Below are 23,790 nucleotides of genomic sequence, written 5' to 3'. Positions count from 1 at the left end.
TCCTACAGTATGTTTATGAATGAGAGGGTGGGGGGAAGCCAGAGGGTGTGCTGATTCAATCTGCTACTACAGTATGTTTATGAATGAGAGGGTGGGGGGAAGCCAGAGGGTGTGCTGATTCAATCTGCTACTACAGTATGTTTATGAATGAGAGGTTGGGGGGAAGCCAGAGGGTGTGCTGATTCAATCTGCTCCTACAGTATGTTTATGAATGAGAGGGAAGCCAGAGGGTGTGCTGATTCAATCTGCTCCTACAGTAGCCAGGTCTGCGTGGCACAATGGAGAGAGGAGGGTAATATTGTCACTTATAACTAGTGTTCTCCTATTACTGATACCCTCCTCCCTTCAAACTCCTCTCTTTCTCCTGATCTTACAAGCCTGGGGTGTGTACGGGGGAAGAGATGACCACATAGATATGACAGTCTACTGTACGGTCACTACTCTTGTCCACAACCACCATCTCTGCTCCTGTGAGTTATGTATTTGTTTTCATCTGTTTCTAAACATTTGTACAATAAAAGCACTACTGGTCATGAAAGCTTCTACAAAAAGGCCATTTATTTTCAAAATGTTCATTTTTTTGTATTTAATAATAAGTCAAGTTAATTTAAAACATTTACATGGAAACATAACAAAGATTTTTTATGTACAATAGTGTTTTAGGGAGTGAGCTATGTTGCTACACCTTGGCAGTGTTTGCAGGGGATATATGACTGAGTCCATTGATCTAAGCTTAAGTGCCATGGACTCACGGCCAAACCCAAACCTAGCCTAATCAACTCCAAAGCTAAGGCTTAAGCTGGCTCACTGAGTAGGCTAGTACATTAGGCTTTAGAACAACTAAAGATCACCAAACTCCAACCTTTAACTAAATTCCTCCAATCAACATGGTGACTTAAAACAGTGCACAATATGATCTACCCCTTATTAGAAGTAGTTATTAGATAACAAATGAAACAAGCTAACTGATCATGTAGGACTTCAGAGTGTGTTGGGCTGTATAGAGTATGTCTAGTGAACAGGACAATAAAGCGGACTAATGGTTGGAATAATGAACAACCAAGTTGTGCCATTGTTTAAGAACCTGAAGACCAATTTATCAATTCTGTATGTAGTAAACATAGGAGAAGCCACCTTTATTTACCCTTTGAAAATTAACAAAACCAATATTTTAACTGCATCTCACCTCACTCAACACACACATACAATCCATTCAATGCCCCAAAGAATGCTGGGATACATTTCACTTCCTTTCTCCAAAGCAGTGTGGGAAATATACAGTTCAGTCCGTGACCTCACATGACTCTACACCTCACGCATTACACCTCCATCTGGGTGATCAACAGTTCATGCTTCGACCTCTGTGACCTCTGTCAATCTCCATATGTCCACTTTCAAAGAATGTGACAATCAGTGTCATGACCGCTGGTTGGTTTTCCCTTACCTAATAATGCGCTATAAGGAATATGCTAGTACTGTAGCCAGGACTGTAGCTATGGTAACCATGAAGGGAAATCCTCTGAATGGAAAGACAATGGTGGCGTGGGTGGGTTATGGTTCATGTTGAATACGAGTGGATATGAGTGGTTGATCCCCTTATAAGGAGAAACACACTTTAATGACATATTGGAACTGTGGGATTAGATCATCATAATGACAGATCATAGTTCAACAAAAATAATCCCTCAAACCAATAACTGGTGTCTCAGAGTTGCAGTGTGTGTGAGTGAGAGAGAGAGTTAGTGGTCGACACGGAATTCTGTAATGGGCTGGAGAAATGGACTCATGGGACAGGCATTTTCGTTTCCATTAACTATCAGACACACACACACACACACACACACACACACACACACACACACACACACACACACACACACACACACACACACACACACACACACACACACACACAGGAGTAAATAAGGTTAAATAACAGATGGTGTATGGGTATTCCTGATCCAGGAGGTGTAGCAGAACAGGGTTGTCCCCGTATAGAAGTTCTCAGGATAGATCCATATGTAGGGATTTGTGCGGTCTTTATCGTGCTCCCAACCCCTCCTAGACTTATTATAGCTTCAAAACTCGTGAAAAATAATTGTCTCCTTCGGTGACCTCACCAACCACGTTCTGGTGTCGTTATTAACCACGTTCTGTGGTGGTGACATTACAGCCCTGTTCTGTTTTACACCCTGATCTCATCATCATCCTCGTCCATGAAGGAGAAGTCTTTATCGTCCTCCCCTCCAGCCCCCCGAGAGCTGTACTTGGCGCTGTCCATGTCCCCCTCCTGCAGGTGGTGGAGTGGTTTCTCCTCAAGAGCGGCAGAGCCGGAGGAGGACACGGAGCAGCTGTCCAGGTGGCTGTGGGGGTGGTAGTTCCTGCGAGGGGTGTAGAGGGGGTCGGCCATGACCTTCTGCTGAGGATAGGTGCGTGGGGGCCTGACTGGAGGCTGTAGATCCACCTGGTCCTCGATCTCATCCTCCGTGGTGGGAGGGCTAAAGGGGGGTGACCCGCGGCCCTCGCTGCCCTTCCCCTCCTCGTACCCCAGGTCGTCTTCCTCCCAGCCCTTCTTTTCCATGACGCTGAGGATGTCCCCCAGCATGGAGGGTCCCAGGTCAATGTGGAATGACATGATGGACTCCGCGTGCTTCATCCCGCCACCCCGAGGATGTGATGGGGGCAGGTCAGTCAGTTCTCCAAAGTTACGCTCGTCAAACTCCAGATCCAGCATCGCCATGGCCGAGGCACCGTTGACTGGTTTGCTGATTCCATCGACCTCGGGCAGCTTCTTCAGAGGGCTGGAGGAGACACTCTTGGGCATCTGCTGACCACTGCCCATCCTGACCACGTCCTCGTCATTGAGGTAGGGCAGGGAGATGGCGTTCTTCACAAAGTTTGGCGAGCCACCGGGGGGCGCCAACGAGTTGTTCTTGTACATGTCACCGCGGTTCACCGACTGGGAGCGCTTGCTGCTCCTGAAGGTTCGGGACAACAGGCCTGGTTTGGGTCCAGGGGAGCTCTGCTGGACCTCTGGAACTTGTTCTTTAGGGGGCTCCCCAGACCGGGTACTTAGGAAAGAGGTGTCCCCGAAGGCGTCCCCACCACGACCCACATGCATGGTGTGTCTGAAGTCCCCCAGAGGGGCGCTGATCATCTCCGCAGTCAGGTCAGCCCGGGAGCGACGCTTGGACTGGTTCGAGGTTAGCTGCTTGAGAATAGGCATGGTGATGTCTGATGAAGTCTGATTTAATACGCCACAAGACCAGAAACACCTGATTGGTGCTGAGTTATGTGATGTTTGTGTCTTTCTCACATTTAATTGTAAACTGTGTTGTCAAAGCAAGGATTGAACCAGGTCTCTAGAGTACCCAGCCATTGTGGTCCTTCAAACAGCTACGGTGAGTTCTGGTCCAGACAATCCACAAATCAAACCTAAGGGAAAAACAGAAGAGATGACACATTAAAATCACATTGCAAGAACCATGCAAACCAACTCAGATCCTCAAAGTTGGCATGGAAACTAACTATAACACAGAGTAGCTTTGTAATTTTATTCCTTCGGAGAATAAGCACATGACACATGACAGTAAACAATCTATTTCCAATAGCTGCTGACTGCGTCTGCGGCCAGAATCATGACAACTTTCTTCTTCTATGCCGCTCTGCCTCAAATGTGGAAACTTTTGTTGCCAGGCCGGGGCTTTGAAATTAAACCTCCAGTTGAGTGGTTCCAAACTCTAGGGGGACAAAAGGTAGGTATTCTGGAATGAAATAGAGGGGGTGGGGGTGGGACTTAAGTTCTTTCTCACTTAACTGGAACTCTAACCTTTCTCTGCCTGAACTAAAAGTACTTCTTAAAAACAGGGGAAACACACGTTTCAAGTCATCGGAATACATTTTTCGTGCAAATACTTGTCTTTAATAGAACTTCCAAGTTCCCATAAATGCTGAAATATTGTTTAAAAGCAGCAGCCGGAATATTAATCAGTTGGGCTTTTCAATTTTTAGGAGACGGCTGTCTGTTGTCTGGAGTCCCTGCTTCCACTACAGTACTCTGTTCTACTGCCGCAGTTCTGCAATTCCCATTTGGGCCCGTGCCTGCCTCCCTCTCCCTCTCTGCGCCTCTCTCTCTCTCTCGCTCCTACATTACCATACAGTCATAGGATACTGGGAGCTTGAGGGGGCTCCAGCTGCCAGGAATAAAGAGCAGATTTAAAAAACTATGAAGACAGAAGGGTTGGAACAGAATGATACAGTTAGTTGTTGACAGTCGATACATTTCTTCTGCAGCTTGGATTAATTTAGAGCAACAGCTCAGAAGTATCGACTGTCAATAACTAAATGTATCGTTCTATTGCAACCCTTGTCACTGACTGACTGTATCATTCTGTTCTAACCCTTCTGTCAAAGACTGACTATCGTTCTGTTCCAATCCTTCGGTCAGTGACTATCGTTCTGTTCCAACCCTTCTGTCACTGGCTGACTATCGTTCTGTTCCAACCCTTCTGTCACTGACTGACTATTGTTCTGTTCCAACCCTTCTGTCACTGACTGACTATCGTTCTGTTCTAACCCTTCTGTCACTGGCAGATTAAAACTCTGAGTCTCTCCTGCTTGATCTTGGATTTCTCGCTCTCTCACGATTTCCAGACATCTTTTAGCCAAGGGGACGTTTGAAGCTTGTACTCTTTTCACACAGCCGTTTTTCTGCAGGTACTGGTTTCTGTGTAAATAATGACCAAAAGAATCTCACGCCCATCAGAGCCTTCTTATATCTACCCCATTAAGCTACATATGGTCCATATGTCACCGGTCACTTGGATTATTGCAACACTCAAAGCATGCTGTGACTGATCACTGTGTTCAGAACTTAAGTTGTGATTAGAGTCAGGGGCCCTGATAAGTCTACAGCCCTGCCACGAGGATATCATTTACTGCTTACATGCTCTGGATTTCACAGCAGACACTTTGATCTGCAACCTGGCAGCATTTTGACCTATGACTCAATAAGCCTGATGATATGGGCCATTTCAGAAGCTGATGATACGGGCCGTTTCAAGAGTGTCTGCTTACCTAGGCCAATCTGTCTTCGTGTCACCATTGACCCCGCAATGAAATAAGATCTCAAAACATAATGGTGTGGAGTGGACAGTAGCAAAGGTGGCAGCTTTTAATGGGATAAAAGTTACTGTCCCCAGATAGGCCAGCCATAAGGCCCAGTAGGCACATGAGTAGGCCTAGGTGATGTCAACAAGGGTTTCAATGTGGCTGCTAGGCGCCATCCAATCATTCTCATGTTTTAAAACCACAGCGCACGCGTGCGCACACACACACACACCACACACCACACACACACACACACACACACACACACACACACACACACACACAAACACACACAAACACACAAACGACGACACACCCTCTAGTCTCTGTGTATTCGTGTATTCATACCCTCTGGATGAATGGGGCCTCAGGCAAAAATATTCCAAAGCAACGTCACCCTCAAAAACATTTACATCTCCGACAACAAAGGCCCATTCAACTGAAAAGGCAACTGTAGCAGCAGAGAGAACAGAGGGGGTTCTGAGAGATGATATGTTAACCTAGTTCTTCTCCTTTCAAAAGGACAGAACGTCCCTAAGGACATTTCAATGATCTTCTTGTCTGCCTAATGTGGTTTAACATCTTTATTCATTACCTTCAGAAAATCTGTCCTCAGTCATAAGGATTTGTTAGTGTGTGGGGAGAGGTTTTGCACCCTCAACAAAGAATTCCCCTTTAGACAAACACAAGGACAACTGTATTGACTAAAACTGAGCATGAATGACTGCACAAGGGGTTTGGAGAAGTAGAAACTTTATAATGGAATTTCCCATCTTCACCTTTTCACCAACAACTAAAACACTAGCCATTATGAAGCGCTAACTGCTCCAAAACAACCATACAAATTAGCTCAGCCATCACCGCTTTCAAGGGTCACAATTGTGCAACCACACATTGTGCTGTTGTGGCTAAGGAAGTCCCTTAAGGAGGCCTAGCTTACTTTACTGCAGAGTGATCCGTCATTACCTATTACATTATTACACAACTCACTATGCATGAGACCCCGTCTGCCTCTCTTCTATATGCCAGCCCGTCTGCCTCTCTTCTATATGCCAGCCCGTCTGCCTCTCTTCTATATGCCAGCCCGTCTGCCTCTCTTCTATATGCCAGCCCGTCTGCCTCTCTTCTATATGCCAGCCCGTCTGCCTCTCTTCTATATGCCAGCCCGTCTGCCTCTCTTCTATATGCCAGCCCGTCTGCTTCTCTCTCTCATTCGATGTGCAGGCCTACAGTGCCTTCAGAGAGTATTCATACCGATTGACTTCAAGCCGGAATTCAAAATTGATTAAAGAAATCTGAAAATCTCACACAATACCCCATAATGACAAATTAAATACAGAAATACACTATATATATACACAATAGTATGTGGACACCCCTTCAAATTAGTGGATTTGGTTATTTCAGCCACACCCGTTGCTGACAGGTATATCAAATCGAGCACACTGCCATGCAATCTTCATAGACAAACATTGGCAGTAGAATGGCCTTACTGAAGAGCTCAGTGACTTTCAAGGTGGCACAGTCATAGGATGCTACCTTTCCAACAAGTCAGTTCGTCAAATTCCTGCCCTGCGAGAGCTGCCCTGGTCAACTGTATGGATGAATCTGGGTTTTGCAGATGGTCTGGGGCTGTTTTTCATTGTTCAGGCTAGGCCCCTTAGTTCCAGTGAAGGCAAATCTTAACGTTTCAGCATACAATGACATTCTAGACGGTTCTGTGCTTCCAACTTTGTGGCCAAAGTTTGGAGGAAGGTCCTTTCCTGTTCCATCATGACAATTGTTTGTCAAATTCAGTGTGGAAGAACTTGAACGACCTGCACAGAGCCCTGAGGTCAACCCCATCAAACCCCTTTGGGATGAATTGGAACGCAGACTGCGAGACAGGCCTAATCGCCCAACATCAGTGCCCGACCTCACTAATGCTATTGTGACTGAATGGATGAAAGTCCCCAGAGCAGTGTTCTAACATCTAGTGGAAAGCCTTCCCAGAAGAGTGGTTGTTATAACAGCAAAGGGGGGACCAACTCCATATTAATGCCCATGATTTTGGAATGAGATGTTCAATGAGCAGGTGTCCACATACACTACCAAAAGTATCTCATTTACATAAGTATTCACACCCCTTTGCTGTGACACTCCAAATTGAGCTCAGGTGCATTCAATTTATTTTGATCATCCTTGAAATGTTACTATAACTTGACTGGAGTCCATCTGTGGCCAATACAATTGTTTGGACATGATTTAGAAAGAAAATACACCAACAATTGACAGTGCATGTCAGAGCAGAAAATATACCATCAAGTCCAAGGAACTGTCCATAGATCTCCGAGATAGAATTGTGATGAGACATATCTAGGGAAGGAAATATAACAATTTCTAGAGTGTTTGAAGTTTCCAAGAGCACAGTGGTCTCCACCATTGGGAAATTGAAAAAATATGAAACTAACCACACTCTTACTAGAGCTGGCCGTCCGACCGAACTGAGCAACCGGCCAAGAAGAACCTTGGTCATGGAGGTGACCAAGAACCCAATGACCACTGACAGAACTACATAGTTCCTTGGCTGAGATGGGAGAACCTGCCAGAAGGACAAGTCTCTACCGCGCTTCACCAATCTGGCCTTTATGGGAGAGTGGCTAGACAGAAGCCCCTCCTGAGAAAAAGGCACAACAGCACGCCTGGAGTTTCCAAAAATGTATGTGAAATTCTGAGCGCATAAGCCAAAAGATTCTGTGGTCTGATGAGACAAACATTAAACTCTTTGGCCTGAATGACAGGCACAGCTCATTACCCGTCTAACACCATCCCTACCGTGAAGAATGGCGGTGGTAGCATCATGCTATGGTGATGCTTTTCAGCGGCAGCGACTGGGAGAATGGTAAGGATAGAGGGAACAATGAATGGAGCCAAATACAGGCAAACCTTGATGAGAACCTGCTTCAGAGTGCAAACAACTTTAGACTGTGGCTAAGATTTACGTTCCAACAGGACAATGACCCCAAGCATACAGCCAAAGCAATGCTGGAATGGCTGCCGAACAAGAATGTGAAAGTCCTTGAGTGGCCCAGCCAAAGCAAAGACTTGAATCCCATTGAACATCTGTGGAAAGACTTGAAGATAGATGTGGAGCAGCAGTGAACAGCAAACTTAAGAGGTTGAGAAAATCTGAAAGGAAGAAAATCCCCAAATCCAGATGTGCGAAGCTGATACAGACATACCTAAGATGATTCAAAAGGTGTAATCACTGTCAAAGGTTCTTCTACAAAGTGTTGACTCAGGGTTGTGAATACTTACAGTACCAGCCAAAAGTTTTATAACACCTACTCATTCCAGGGTTTTATTTATTATTACTATTTTCTACATTGTAGAATAATAGTGAAGACATCAAAACCATGAAATAACACATATGGAATCATATAGTAAACAAAAAAGTATTAAAACAAAATATATTTTATGAGATTCTTCAAAGTAGGCAACCTTTGCCTTGATAACAGCTTTGCACACTCTTGGCATTCTCTCAACCAGCTTCATGAGGTAACCTGGAACGCATTTCAATTAACAGGTGTGCCTGTTAAAAGGTACTTTGTGGAATTTCTTTCCTTCTTAATGCGTTTGAGCCAGTCAGTTGTGTTGTGACAAGGTAGTGGTGGTATACAGAAGATAGCCCTATTTGGTAAAAGACCAAGTTGATATCATGGCAAGAACAACTCAAATAAGCAAAGAGAAATGACAGTCCATCATTACTTTAAAACATGAAGGTCAGTCAATCCGGAAAATCTCAAGAAATTTCAAGTGCAGTCGCAAAAACCATTAAGCGCTGATGAAACTGGCTCTCATGAGGACCGATACAGGAAAGGAAGACCCAGAGTTACCTCTGCTGCAGAGGATAAGTTCATTAGAGTTAACTGCACCTCAGATTGCTGCCCAAATAAATGCGTCAGAGTTCAAGAAACAGACATCTCAACATCAACTGTTCAGAGGAGACTGCATGAATCAGGCCATCATGGTTAAATTGCTGCAAAGAAACAACTACTAAAGGACACCAATAAGAAGAGACTTGATTGGGCCAAGAAAGACAAGCAATGGAAACTAGACTGGTGGAAATCTGTCCTTTGCTCTGATGAGTCCAAATTTGAGATTTTTGGTTCCACCCGCCGTGTCTGTGTCAGACTCAGAGTAGGTGAACGGATGATCTCCACATGTGTGGTTCCCACCATGAAGCATGGACGAGGTAGTGTGATGGTGCTTTGCTGGTGACACTGTCTGATTTATTTAGAATTCAAGGCACACTTAACCAGCATGGCAACGGCTGCATTCTGCAGCGATACGCCATCCCATCTGGTTTGCGCTTAGTGGAACTATCATTTGTTTTTCAACAGGACAATGACCCAACACACCTCCAGGCTGTGTAAGGGCCATTTCACCAAAAAGAAGAGTGATGGAGTGCTGCATCAGATGACTTGGCCTCCACAATCACCCAACCTCAACCAAATCGAGATTATTTGGGATGAGTTGGACCGCAAGTGCTCAGCAGCATATGTGGCAACTCTTTCAATACTGTTGGAGAAGCATTCCAGGTGAAGCTGGTTGAGAGAATGCCAAGAATGTGCAAAGCAGTCATCAAAATATATTTTAATTTTTTTAACACTTTTTTTTGTAAAAAGTAAAAATAAAAAACAACTCTTGAATGAGTAGGTGTGTCCAAACTTGACTGGTGCTGTATGTAAATTAGATATTAATTCATTTAATTTTCAATAGATTTGCTAACATTTCTAAAAATAAGTTTTCACTTTGTCATTATGGGGTATTGTGTGTAGATGGGTGAGAGAAAAACATAATTTAATCAATTTTGAGGCTGTAACACAAAATGGAAGTGGAATAAGTCAAGAGGTATGAATACTTTCTGAAGGCACTGTATGTCCTTGACTTTTCTCTCCTGCAGTATACCAACCCACTTATATAATCATAACACATTAAAACAACAAGTTGCTTGCCAATCCTACTGTTAAGATTATATACGTTGACATTTTCAGTAATGCTGAAAAAGCAAGGAATTACTCCTAATGGATAATGTCACTGTCAACAACAGCAGTTGAATGTACTACCTGGCAATAGCCTACACCGACACAGTGCCCATGCCCACAAGGCTAGGAGGCAGCAGCCAACCAGGGAGACTTGGCAGCATGGATCCACAACAGAGTGCCCTGTCCTGGACTACAGTCCAGAATACTCAAGTGTCCCTTCCTAGCTAGTTCTCTGGCCACGTCTCCATGGCGACTTCAGCACTGCCTGGCTGCCCAGCTAGCTAACTTCTATCTGTCTGTAAGGCCCTTATCTCCCCCAGGGTGACATCACCTTTCACTGACGGATTCACACGGGCTCCCTTAGAACTTTCTCTCCGTCCCAAATGGAGCCCTATTCACTATATAGATATATAGTCCATTAGCTTTGACCAGGATTCATACACACAATAACCCATTACCAAAGACATGGCATTGAGTAAAGCCAGTGTGTCTATGTATGCGGATGACTCAACACTATACATGTCAGCTACTACAGCAATTGAAATGACTGCAACACTTAAGAGCAGCAGTTCGTTTCAGAATGGGTGGCAGGGAATAAGTTAGCCCTAAATGTTTCAAAAACTAAAAGCCTTGTATTTGGGACAAATCATTCACTAAACCCTAAACCTCAACTAAATCTTGTAATGAATAATGTGGAAATTGAGCAAGTTGACGTGACTAAACTGTTTGGAGTAACCCTGGATTGTAAACTGTCATGGTCAAAACATGTTGAAACAACAGTAGCTAAGATGGGGAGAAGTCTGCCCATAATAAAGTGCTGCTCTGCCTTTTTAACAACACTATCAACAAGGCAGGTCCTTCAGGCCCTAGTTTTGTTGCATCTTGACTACTGTTCAGTCGTGTGGTCAGGGCCTTTACAAAAATTACAATTGGCTCAGAACAGGGCAGCACAGCTAGCCCTGAAATGTACACATGAATAATATGCATGCCAATCTCTCCTGGCTCAAAGTAGAAGAGATATTGACTTCATCACTACTTGTTTGTGTAAGAAGTGTTGACAAGCTGAATGCACCAAGCAATCTGTTTAAACAACTAGCACACAGCTCGGACACCCATGCATACCCCACAAGATATGCCACCAAGGATCACAATCCAAGTCCAGAACAGACTATGGGAGGCGCACAGTACTACATAGAACCATGACTACATGGAACTATATTACAAATCAGATAACTGATGCAAGCAGTAGAATCAGATTTTTAAAAAACAGATAAAATACACCTTATGGAAAAGTGGGGACTGTGAAGAGACACACTCACAGGGACAGACACACGCACTCTACACACATACATTGTAATATCGTTGCATGGTGGTATTACACATTTGTGTATTGTAGATACGTAGTGGTGTAATATCGTTGCATGGTGGTATTACACATTTGGGTATTGTAGATACGTAGTGGTGTAATATCGTTGCATGGTGGTATTACACATTTGTGTATTGTAGATACGTAGTGGTGTAATATCGTTGCATGGTGGTATTACACATTTGTGTATTGTAGATACGTAGTGGTGTAATATCGTTGCATGGTGGTATTACACATTTGTGTATTGTAGATACGTAGTGGTGTAATATCGTTGCATGGTGGTATTATACATTTTATATTGTAGATACGTAGTGGTGTAATATCGTTGCATGGTGGTATTACACATTTGTGTATTGTAGATACGTAGTGGTGTAATATCGTTGCATGGTGGTATTACACATTTTTGTATTGTAGATACGTAGTGGTGTAATATCGTTGCATGGTGGTATTATACATTTTTGTATTGTAGATACGTAGTGGTGTAATATTGTTGTATGGTGGTATTATACATTTTGTATTGTAGATACGTAGTGGTGTAATATTGTTGTATGGTGGTATTATACATTTTATATTGTAGATACGTAGTGGTGTAATATTGTTGTATGGTGGTATTATACATTTTGTATTGTAGATACGTAGTGGTGTAATATTGTTGTATGGTGGTATTATACATTTTATATTGTAGATACGTAGTGGTGTAATATTGTTGTAATATTGTTGTATGGTAGTATTATACATTTTGTATTGTAGATATGTAGTGGTGTAATATTGTTGTATGGTGGTATTATACATTTTGTATTGTAGATATGTAGTGGTGTAATATTGTTGTATGGTGGCATTATACATTTTTGTATTGTAGATATGTAGGGGTGTAATATTGTTGTATGGTGGTATTATACATTTTTGTATTGTAGATACGTAGTGGTGTAATATTGTTGTATGGTGGTATTATACATTTTTGTATTGTAGATACGTAGTGGTGTAATATTGTTGTATGGTGGTATTATACATTTTGTATTGTAGATATGTAGTGGTGTAATATTGTTATGTTGTAGTATTATACATTTTGTATTGTAGATATGTAGTGGTGTAATATTGTTGTATGGTGGTATTATACATTTTGTATTGTAGATATGTAGTGGTGTAATATTGTTGTATGGTGGTATTATACATTTTGTATTGTAGATACGTAGTGGTGTAATATTGTTGTATGGTGGTATTATACATTTTGTACTGTAGATATGTAGTGGTGTAATATTGTTATGTTGTAGTATTATACATTTTGTATTGTAGATATGTAGTGGTGTAATATTGTTGTATGGTGGTATTATACATTTTGTATTGTAGATACGTAGTGGTGTAATATTGTTGTATGGTGGCATTATACATTTTGTACTGTAGATATGTAGTGGTGTAATATTGTTGTATGGTGGTATTATACATTTTATATTGTAAATATGTAGTGGTGTAATATTGTTGTATGGTAGTATTATACATTTTGTATTGTAGATATGTAGTGGTGTAATATTGTTGTATGGTGGTATTATACATTTTGTATTGTAGATATGTAGTGGTGTAATATTGTTGTATGGTAGTATTATACATTTTGTATTGTAGATATGTAGTGGTGTAATATTGTTGTATGGTGGTGTAATATTGTTGTATGGTGGTATTATACATTTTGTATTGTAGATACGTAGTGGTGTAATATTGTTGTATGGTGGTATTATACATTTTGTATTGTAGATACGTAGTGGTGTAATATTGTTGTATGGTGGTATTATACATTTTGTATTACATTTACATTTTACATTTAAGTCATTTAGCAGACGCTCTTATCCAGAGCGACTTACAAGTACATACATTCATACTTTTTTTTTTTTTTTTTTGTATTGTAGATATGTAGTGGTGTAATATTGTTGTATGGTAGTATTATACATTTTGTATTGTAGATATGTAGTGGTGTAATAATGTTATATGATGTGCTGTGTTATATTTTGCTTTATATGTAATGTAAGTGCCTTAATGTGTTTAGACCACAGGAAGAGTAATGGGGATCCATAATACATAGAAAGAGGGCTGTCAAACAGGGCTAACACAGAAATAGGGTTATACATAGAAATAGGGCTGGCAAAAGTATTGCACTATGTAGAGAATAGGGTGCCATTTGACAGTGGTTCTTAAACCTCTCCTTGGGGACCCCCAAACAATTGTGTTGTAGCCCCGAACTAGCACACCTGATTCACCTAGACAAAGGCTTGATGATTAGTTGAATTAGGTCTGCTAGCTGTGGAATAGATCAAATACATGGAACGGCTGGGGCTCCCAGAGGAGAGGGTTCAGAACCAGTGCCATATGGGACACAGTCTATGTCTCAGTCCCTGCCTATTGGGCTCAGAGGGGAAAACAACACAACTGCTACACTAGAGGGGGAATGGAATACATTAGAAAACATTCATACTCAGGATAAAAGACCTCAGTGTGTACTCCTTTAATAACAAATAGGCCCAAACCTCACACCTTGGGTCACTATAGGAAATGGCCCTTAAGGGCCCCAGTGTGTGTTTGGGAGAAGTGTCTTACCACTTGGCCCGAATTACAATTACATATTCAATTACATCCATTCAAATACGGTTCCCACTATCCATAGCCACAGTCAAAATTGTCTATATCGAAAAAATTCATGAAAACAAAAAATAATTTAATGTTAGGGTTAGGCATAAGGTTAGCAGTGTGGTTAAGGTTAGGTTTAAAATCACCTTTTAAGATAAATTGTAGAAAAAGGCAGGGTTTATGACTTTGTGGCTGTGGTAACTAGTGACAACCTTTCATTACAGGTGTAGGATCTTAATTTGATCAATTTAGTTGCTGTGAATTTTCAGGAAATTAACATTTGTAGTGCATTTTAGTTTTAAAAAGGTGTCTAAAGTTATCAATATCCACTTTGAAAACATTGATTTGCCCCCCCCCAAAAAAAGATCAACCCCTACAAATATTCCCATTAATTTAAATCAACATAATAATTCACATTTCCTGGTGCTGCAGGATTATATTCCTGCTGTAGGAGACTGGCTCAAATTACGATTCTAAATTTGTATGTGTTAACGTAAATATAAATCATGCAAGCTATACGAAGCTACAGTACATACACAATCCACAAGCAATTCAAAACAACCTTCCAAACTGCTTGCTTATTTGTAGCCCCTTCTTTAGGGTGGCAGGTAGCCTAGTGGTTAGAGCGTTGGACTAGTAACCAAAAGGTTGCAAGATCTGCCTCTGAACATGGCAGTTAACCCACTAAATCTGTATGCCGTCATTGAAAATACGAATTTGTTCTGCCTAGTTAAATAAAGGTCAAATAAAAAAAAGCTGTGCATTTTACTAGGGCCGGGACGATATTTTTTCCATGGTAAAAATCGTAAATGGTAATAATGAAAACATGAAGCAGACCCGACTCTTTGGCCATTTAAAAAGCTGCTGTATGTAAAATATTGTGTGATATAGATTGACAAATAAATCAAATAAATAAACATAATTATGTTTGTTTCCAACATAAGGGCTGCTTTCGATATTTATTTTCCTTGTCGCGGCACTAATGAATATCACTGGTATCGTCCCGGCCCTTCAGTTTACGTTGAGCATTAACTAGACTGCAAGAAAAATACTAGTAAAAATGAAAGCCATTTGCTGCTTTGCCTAGGACGTCATGCATGGGTAAGAGTAGTCACTGGGGAATCCACTGAGCCCAGCTGTATGGACCATAATATGCTGTTCTACACACAAATACACAGTGGTTCTAAGAACACCGCTGGGGGCTGGATTATATCACAGTGATCTTTCAAATGCTGCTCACAGCTGGACTAGTCAAGAAGGCCAGGCAGCCCATGCTAGCTAGCATTCCACAGCTACACTCCAGACCTAAAGAAACACACATGACATCACAAATCTGTGTTTAACTTTAAATATGGTCTCCAAATTAATTTCAGCAACTACTTATATGAGAGAATTAATAGGATGTGGGCTCTATTTTGCCCTTCTTCAATATGTGTTTTGAATCTGAGCATCATGCCAAAGCATTAGCCTAGCCAGCAATGGTGTCTTTATGTAACAAACTTTAAGCACTCAAAGCATCATGACACCAGATCCAACTGGCAGTAAGGTCTATGAATGATTAACAACATCTTATTTCGCCCTCAGCCCCAGGGCACCGACAGAGAGGATATTTTCTCCTCATCGCATGGTTCCAGGAACTGTAGTGGATGCATAACGTGCAGGGCCGGCTCTAGCCTTTTGCACGACCCAAGCGAGACTTGGTGGGCAAAACATTTTAGTGCCCCCCACCCTTGATGGCGGAGAGAAAAACATATGTTTTAAAGTGAATTTCCTGCAATTCTACATAGCATAAGTCATTTTGCCATGACTTATGCTATGTTAATGATATCTGATTGAGAGTGACTAACAAAATCAATTGGGGGCCCCCCTGGAGGTCAGGGCCCTGTGTGTCTGGTCGGTATTCTTAGCGGGCTGGGTCCCTCAGTGACTGCTTATGCCAGGTGCCAGCTCTGGTAACGTGGCCAGCCCAGTACAGCTAAGCGTGTCCCTATACTGTGAATCAGGCACATCTCCATCGACCTCTTACTCTGCTAATCCTCCTGGTTCACAATCCTCCAACTATGTTCCACACAGATTACGCTCTTCACACCCTCTCTTCCTCAGAGTATGTACACACATAAGAGGTTTTGGAAATGTCATCCATGTAGCCAAGTCAAGTCAATCTTCCATCGCTCCTTCCTTTCACAGCTAGACTACCTAGGAGAGAAACAAGCACACACTGCAGTCCAAAACCATGCTAGTTTTATTTTGGGGTCCTTTTAATTTTTCAAAGGAAAGACAGAGAGAGAACATGACTTATTCACTAGGCGGAAGGGAGGGTACTGGTTGTGTAATATAAATAGAGTTAGTGGATCTTACTGCAGTCACTAACATACTGTATGCCCAGTTAGATATTCAATTCTAACTGGGCATAGTCACATTTTAGTTTATATTAACAATGTCATAGGCTGTTAACTGTTAATAAAAAAGAAATAAACAGCTGACATGCTTGCACCATAAGTTGTTAGCTTTATATCACCACAAAAATCAAGTTCCCTTTCAGCGTTCCACAACCATCACTCATGCCACATGTTCCCAATGTGTCAGACATGTTTGTGCAACTATTTCAAATCAAACTGTATTTGTCACATGCGCCGAATACAACAGGTGTAGACCTTACCGTGAAATGCTTACTTACAAGCCCTTAACCAAAAATGCAGTTAAGAAAAATCTGAGTTAAGAAAATATTTACAAAAAAATTAAATAACAAAATAACAATAACGAGGCTTTATACAGGACGTACAGATTCAGAGTCAACGTGCGGGGGAACAAGTTAGTCCAGGTAATTGAGGTAACATGTACATGTAGAAAGGGGTGGGGTAAAGCGACTATGCATAATAAACAGCGAGTAGCAGCAGCGTAAAAAGGGGGGGAGGCAGTGCAAATAGTCCGGGTAGCCATTTCAATAGCTGTTCAGCAGTCTTATGGCTTGGGGGTAGAAGCTGTTGAGAAGCCTTTTAGACCTAGACTTGGCGCTCCGGTACCGCTTCTCTGCGGCAGCAGAGAAAACAGTCTATGACTAGAGTGGCTGGAGTCTTTGACAATTTTCAGGGCCTTCCTCTGACACCGTCTGGTATAGAGGTCCTGGATAGCAGGAGGCTTGGCCCCGGTGATGTACTGGGCCATACGCACTACTTGCGGTCGGAGGCCGAGCATTTGCCATACCAGGCAGCGATGCAACCAGTTGGGATGTTCTCGATGATGCAGCTATAGAACTTTCTGAGGAGCTGAGGACCTATAACAAGGCTTTATCGTCCCCTCTTCACGACTGTCTTGGTGTGTTTGGACCATGATAGTTTGCTGGTGATGTGGACACCAAGGAACTTGAAGCTCTCAACCTGCTCCACTGCAGCCCTGTCGATGAGAATAGGGGCGTGCCCGGCCCTCTTTCCTGTAGTCCACAATCATTTCCTTTGTCTTGATCACATTGAGGGAGAGATTGTTGTCCTGGCACCACACCGCCAGATGTCTGACCACCTCCCTATAGGCTGTCTCATCGTTGTTGGTGATCAGGCCTACCACTGTTTTGTTGTTGGCAAACTTAATGATGGTGTTGGAGTTGTGCTTGGCCACGCAGTCATGAACTGGGAGTACAGGAGGGGACTGAGCACGCACCCCTGAGGGCCCCCCATGTTGAGGATCAGCGTGGCAGATGTGTTGTTGCCTACCCTTACCAACTTGGGCGGCACGTCAGGAAGTCCAGGATCTAGTTGCAGAGGGAGGTGTTTAGTCCCAGGGTTCTTAGCTTAGTGATGAGCTTTTAGGGCACTATGGTTTTGAACACTGAGCTGTAGTCAATGAATAGCATTCTCACATAGATGTTCCTTTCTGTCCAGGTGGGAAAAGGCAGTGTGGAGTGTAATAGAGATTGCGTCATCTGTGGATCTGTTGGGGCGGTATGCAAATTGGATTGGGTCTCGGGATGATGGTGTTGATGTGAGCCATGACCAGCCTTTCAAAGCACTTCATGGCTACAGACGTATGCTACGGGCCGGTAGTCATTTAGGCAGGTTACCTTTGTGTTCTTGGGCACAGGGACTATGGTGGTCTGCTTCATGGGCTAACACTGTAATTCTGTTAGACATGGTATATTACATTATGCATGTTAAGTTATTATCACATGTGGACGGTGCCTTGTTCTGTTCATGTGCTGCATTGTGCTGGTAGGGTCTGGAGGAACCAGGTTACCGGAGGATGACCAGTCCACTGTGAAGGCTAAAGTCCTGCTAAACTTTCCACCTAAAGCTTGTAGACTCAAGCCCGTGTGTTCATTACTGTTGATTTGGCCTCTCTATATTCCAAAAGACATATCCATGTATTCCTACTACTAGAGTGAAACACTACAACTAGACTAATCCATTTAACCACTGAGAGCATCCCTGTTTTGTTTAACTTCGAACTGGTAAATCCCCCATCCCTCCCCCATCGTTCACACGCCTTGAGAAACGTCTCACTGTGAACTCAATCCCACCCCCTTCAACTCACACCTCACAACACTGCATCCCTGTCTAACCTATTTACCCATCACCCTCTACTCTGAGCACAGTGTGAACTCATGACCTCCTCATTTCTTCACCAGGCCCTGGGCTAAAACCATGCAGCTTACACTACAGGTTAAGTATCTTCATGTTTAGATGCATAGACCTATTCCTTCCTGCAAGTTAAATACAAACCATCCAATTTCCAGGAAATGTCCAACCATATCCTATATATAGTGAATTCAGGGTGATGTGCGTAGGCAGCGTTGTAGAATGATGTCAATATCATTTCAATGATATTCTGATAAAGGCCATGTAAACAGAACAGTCATTCTGGACACAGGCTAACCCACTGCTTCAGTGTCACATGTACAGAAATAATTATCATAGTCACCAAAACCCGTTGTTCCAGTTTCTCGTTATCTGATAGAGCGGCCTTCATATGACTAATGAGAGTGAGAAAGCGCTACGGAAGGAGAAAGAAAGAGAAATGGAGAGATACCCCTCCGTATATTGTGAAATGCTGTTGTTGTCAGATCCTGGTCCACACTGAAGCGTCTAACTATCAGCAAACAGACACTCCTGGAGGGAGGGAGGAGCGACGGTGGGAGGAGCAACGGTGGCATGGTACTACTTTGCCATCTCTCACTCCCTGCCCAGAAGGAGTGCATGCCAACGCTGTGAACCAACACAGGCTTTTACACAGGCTGTCCTCCAAGCCCTGCATGGAGCATTTCCAAACTGTCATTTGCCCCTACAGAGAGGCACAGAGGGGGATTGTGTGTGTGTTATTAAATCAGTGAACCTCTCCCTCCCCCAGTCAGAGAGGCCTGATGGGCTCTCCTCTATCCCAGCAGCATCCAGGAGAATACAGGACAGGCTCAACAGGCTAACAGGCTAACAGCTGCTCCACAATAGATTGAGAGAGCTTCTATTGAGGATAATTTTATATGAAAGGAGAGGCTGTGCCCCAAATCTCATTACATTGGAACAGATGCCCATACCATTGCCAGAATTAGGCTACAGTTTCCATTCACTCCTGTAGTAGGAAAAACACCTTCATGACAATGTGCCATTTCCCTAAACCCTAGGTGTACTTTGTGCCTACAATATTACTGGACAATGGAACACTGATTGGAGCTCATTGTCGTAGAGCCATTCGCAAACAGAGTGCTCACCCATGATGGCTCTGCCTATCTGTACCCCACAGAGTGAGCGGAGCGGCAGCTGGAGAGAATGTGTCAAATCACCAGAAAGATTAGCAGATACCAGCGTAGCACAGGGCAGAATCTGTTCAGCCAACGCAGCAGTTACTGCTGATAAACAAACACACACAGTTACAGTGGAACTCACGGGATAGGGAGCTCTGACCAAGCAGCTTTCTCTCTCTAATTGACAAGATAATAAACAGCAAGGTACTCGCTTTTACAACACCAACAGCATACCACCCTGCATCCCACTGCTGCTTTGCTTCTGAAACTAAGCAGCATTGGTCCTGGTCGGTCCCTACACACTACACAGCCTCTCAAAAATATCTCTACACACACACAGCCTCTCAAACATATCTTTACTACAGCCATAATACAGATTCACAAGCTGAAAAACACATCACAGTAAATAGGCTGGTCTGAGTGAGAGGCTGGCACGAACACATCACAGTAAATAGACTGGTCTGAGTGAGAGGCTGGCACAAACACATCACAGTAAATAGACTGGTCTGAGTGAGAGGCTGGCACAAACACATCACAGTAAATAGACTGGTCTGAGTGAGAGGCTGGCACAAACACATCACAGTAAATAGACTGGTCTGAGTGAGAGGCTGGCACAAACACATCACAGTAAATAGACTGGTCTGAGTGAGAGGCTGGCACAAACACATCACAGTAAATAGACTGGTCTGAGTGAGAGGCTGGCACGAACACATCACAGTAAATATGTTGTCTGAGTGAGAGGCTGGCACGAACACATCACAGTAAATAGACTGGTCTGAGTGAGAGGCTGGCACAAACACATCACAGTAAATAGACTGGTCTGAGTGAGAGGCTGGCACAAACACATCACAGTAAATAGACTGGTCTGAGTGAGAGGCTGGCACGAACACATCACAGTAAATAGACTGGTCTGAGTGAGAGGCTGGCACAAACACATCACAGTAAATAGACTGGTCTGAGTGAGAGGCTGGCACGAACACATCACAGTAAATAGACTGGTCTGAGTGAGAGGCTGGCACAAACACATCACAGTAAATAGACTGGTCTGAGTGAGAGGCTGGCACAAACACATCACAGTAAATAGACTGGTCTGAGTGAGAGGCTGGCACAAACACATCACAGTAAATAGACTGGTCTGAGTGAGAGGCTGGCACAAACACATCACAGTAAATAGACTGGTCTGAGTGAGAGGCTGGCACGAACACATCACAGTAAATAGACTGGTCTGAGTGAGAGGCTGGCACGAAAACATCACAGTAAATAGACTGGTCTGAGTGAGAGGCTGGCACAAACACATCACAGTAAATAGACTGGTCTGAGTGAGAGGCTGGCACAAACACATCACAGTAAATAGACTGGTCTGAGTGAGAGGCTGGCACGAACACATCACAGTAAATAGACTGGTCTGAGTGAGAGGCTGGCACAAACACATCACAGTAAATAGACTGGTCTGAGTGAGAGGCTGGCACGAACACATCACAGTAAATAGACTGGTCTGAGTGAGAGGCTGGCACAAACACATCACAGTAAATAGACTGGTCTGAGTGAGAGGCTGGCACGAACACATCACAGTAAATAGACTGGTCTGAGTGAGAGGCTGGCACAAACACATCGCAGTAAATAGACTGGTCTGAGTGAGAGGCTGGCACAAACACATCACAGTAAATAGACTGGTCTGAGTGAGAGGCTGGCACGAACACATCACAGTAAATAGACTGGTCTGAGTGAGAGGCTGGCACGAACACATCACAGTAAATAGACTGGTCTGAGTGAGAGGCTGGCACGAACACATCACAGTAAATAGACTGGTCTGAGTGAGAGGCTGGCACAAACACATCACAGTAAATAGACTGGTCTGAGTGAGAGGCTGGCACGAACACATCACAGTAAATAGACTGGTCTGAGTGAGAGGCTGGCACGAACACATCACAGTAAATAGACTGGTCTGAGTGAGAGGCTGGCACGAACACATCACAGTAAATAGACTGGTCTGAGTGAGAGGCTGGCACGAAAACATCACAGTAAATAGACTGGTCTGAGTGAGAGGCTGGCACGAACACATCACAGTAAATAGACTGGTCTGAGTGAGAGGCTGGCACGAACACATCACAGTAAATAGACTGGTCTGAGTGAGAGGCTGGCACGAACACATCACAGTAAATAGACTGGTCTGAGTGAGAGGCTGGCACAAACACATCACAGTAAATAGACTGGTCTGAGTGAGAGGCTGGCACAAACACATCACAGTAAATAGACTGGTCTGAGTGAGAGGCTGGCACAAACACATCACAGTAAATAGACTGGTCTGAGTGAGAGGCTGGCACAAACACATCACAGTAAATAGACTGATCTGAGTGAGAGGCTGGCACAAACACATCACAGTAAATAGACTGGTCTGAGTGAGAGGCTGGCACAAACACATCACAGTAAATAGACTGGTCTGAGTGAGAGGCTGGCACAAACACATCACAGTAAATAGACTGGTCTGAGTGAGAGGCTGGCACAAACACATCACAGTAAATAGACTGGTCTGAGTGAGAGGCTGGCACAAACACATCACAGTAAATAGACTGATCTGAGTGAGAGGCTGGCACAAACACATCACAGTAAATAGACTGGTCTGAGTGAGAGGCTGGCACAAACACATCACAGTAAATAGACTGGTCTGAGTGAGAGGCTGGCACGAACACATCACAGTAAATAGACTGGTCTGAGTGAGAGGCTGGCACAAACACATCACAGTAAATAGACTGGTCTGAGTGAGAGGCTGGCACAAACACATCACAGTAAATAGACTGGTCTGAGTGAGAGGCTGGCACAAACACATCACAGTAAATAGACTGGTCTGAGTGAGAGGCTGGCACGAACACATCACAGTAAATAGACTGGTCTGAGTGAGAGGCTGGCACAAACACATCACAGTAAATAGACTGGTCTGAGTGAGAGGCTGGCACAAACACATCACAGTAAATAGACTGGTCTGAGTGAGAGGCTGGCACAAACACATCACAGTAAATAGACTGGTCTGAGTGAGAGGCTGGCACAAACACATCACAGTAAATAGACTGGTCTGAGTGAGAGGCTGGCACAAACACATCGCAGTAAATAGACTGGTCTGAGTGAGAGGCTGGCACAAACACATCACAGTAAATAGACTGGTCTGAGTGAGAGGCTGGCACAAACACATCGCAGTAAATAGACTGGTCTGAGTGAGAGGCTGGCACAAACACATCACAGTAAATAGACTGGTCTGAGTGAGAGGCTGGCATGAACACATCACAGTAAATAGACTGGTCTGAGTGAGAGGCTGGCACGAAAACATCACAGTAAATAGACTGGTCTGAGTGAGAGGCTGGCACAAACACATCACAGTAAATAGACTGGTCTGAGTGAGAGGCTGGCACGAACACATCACAGTAAATAGACTGGTCTGAGTGAGAGGCTGGCACGAAAACATCACAGTAAATAGACTGGTCTGAGTGAGAGGCTGGCACAAACACATCACAGTAAATAGACTGGTCTGAGTGAGAGGCTGGCACGAACACATCACAGTAAATAGACTGGTCTGAGTGAGAGGCTGGCACAAACACATCACAGTAAATAGACTGGTCTGAGTGAGAGGCTGGCACAAACACATCACAGTAAATAGACTGGTCTGAGTGAGAGGCTGGCACAAACACATCACAGTAAATAGACTGGTCTGAGTGAGAGGCTGGCACGAACACATCACAGTAAATAGAATGGTCTGAGTGAGAGGCTGGCACAAACACATCACAGTAAATAGACTGGTCTGAGTGAGAGGCTGGCACGAACACATCACAGTAAATAGACTGGTCTGAGTGAGAGGCTGGCACAAACACATCACAGTAAATAGACTGGTCTGAGTGAGAGGCTGGCACGAACACATCACAGTAAATAGACTGGTCTGAGTGAGAGGCTGGCACGAA

General features: G+C 43.5%; 1 protein-coding gene across 1 annotated transcript in view; it reads right to left on the bottom strand.

Moving 5' to 3' along the window:
* Positions 1-550: 550 nt before the first annotated feature.
* The window catches only part of LOC120045739 (cdc42 effector protein 4-like), a 39,642-nt gene continuing 16,402 nt past the window's right edge, over positions 551-23,790 (bottom strand). The window contains exon 2 of the mRNA XM_038990677.1: positions 551-3,435. Coding sequence (XP_038846605.1) covers positions 2,186-3,226 — 1,041 coding nt within the window. The 5' untranslated portion in view covers positions 3,227-3,435 and the 3' untranslated portion in view covers positions 551-2,185. The remainder of the gene's footprint in view (positions 3,436-23,790) is intronic.

This window comes from Salvelinus namaycush, chromosome 4 (assembly GCF_016432855.1).
Source record: "Salvelinus namaycush isolate Seneca chromosome 4, SaNama_1.0, whole genome shotgun sequence".
Lineage (NCBI taxonomy): Eukaryota > Metazoa > Chordata > Actinopteri > Salmoniformes > Salmonidae > Salvelinus > Salvelinus namaycush.
The sequence above is the reverse complement of the archived record's forward strand: the minus strand, read 5'-3'. Positions and strand labels throughout refer to the sequence as shown.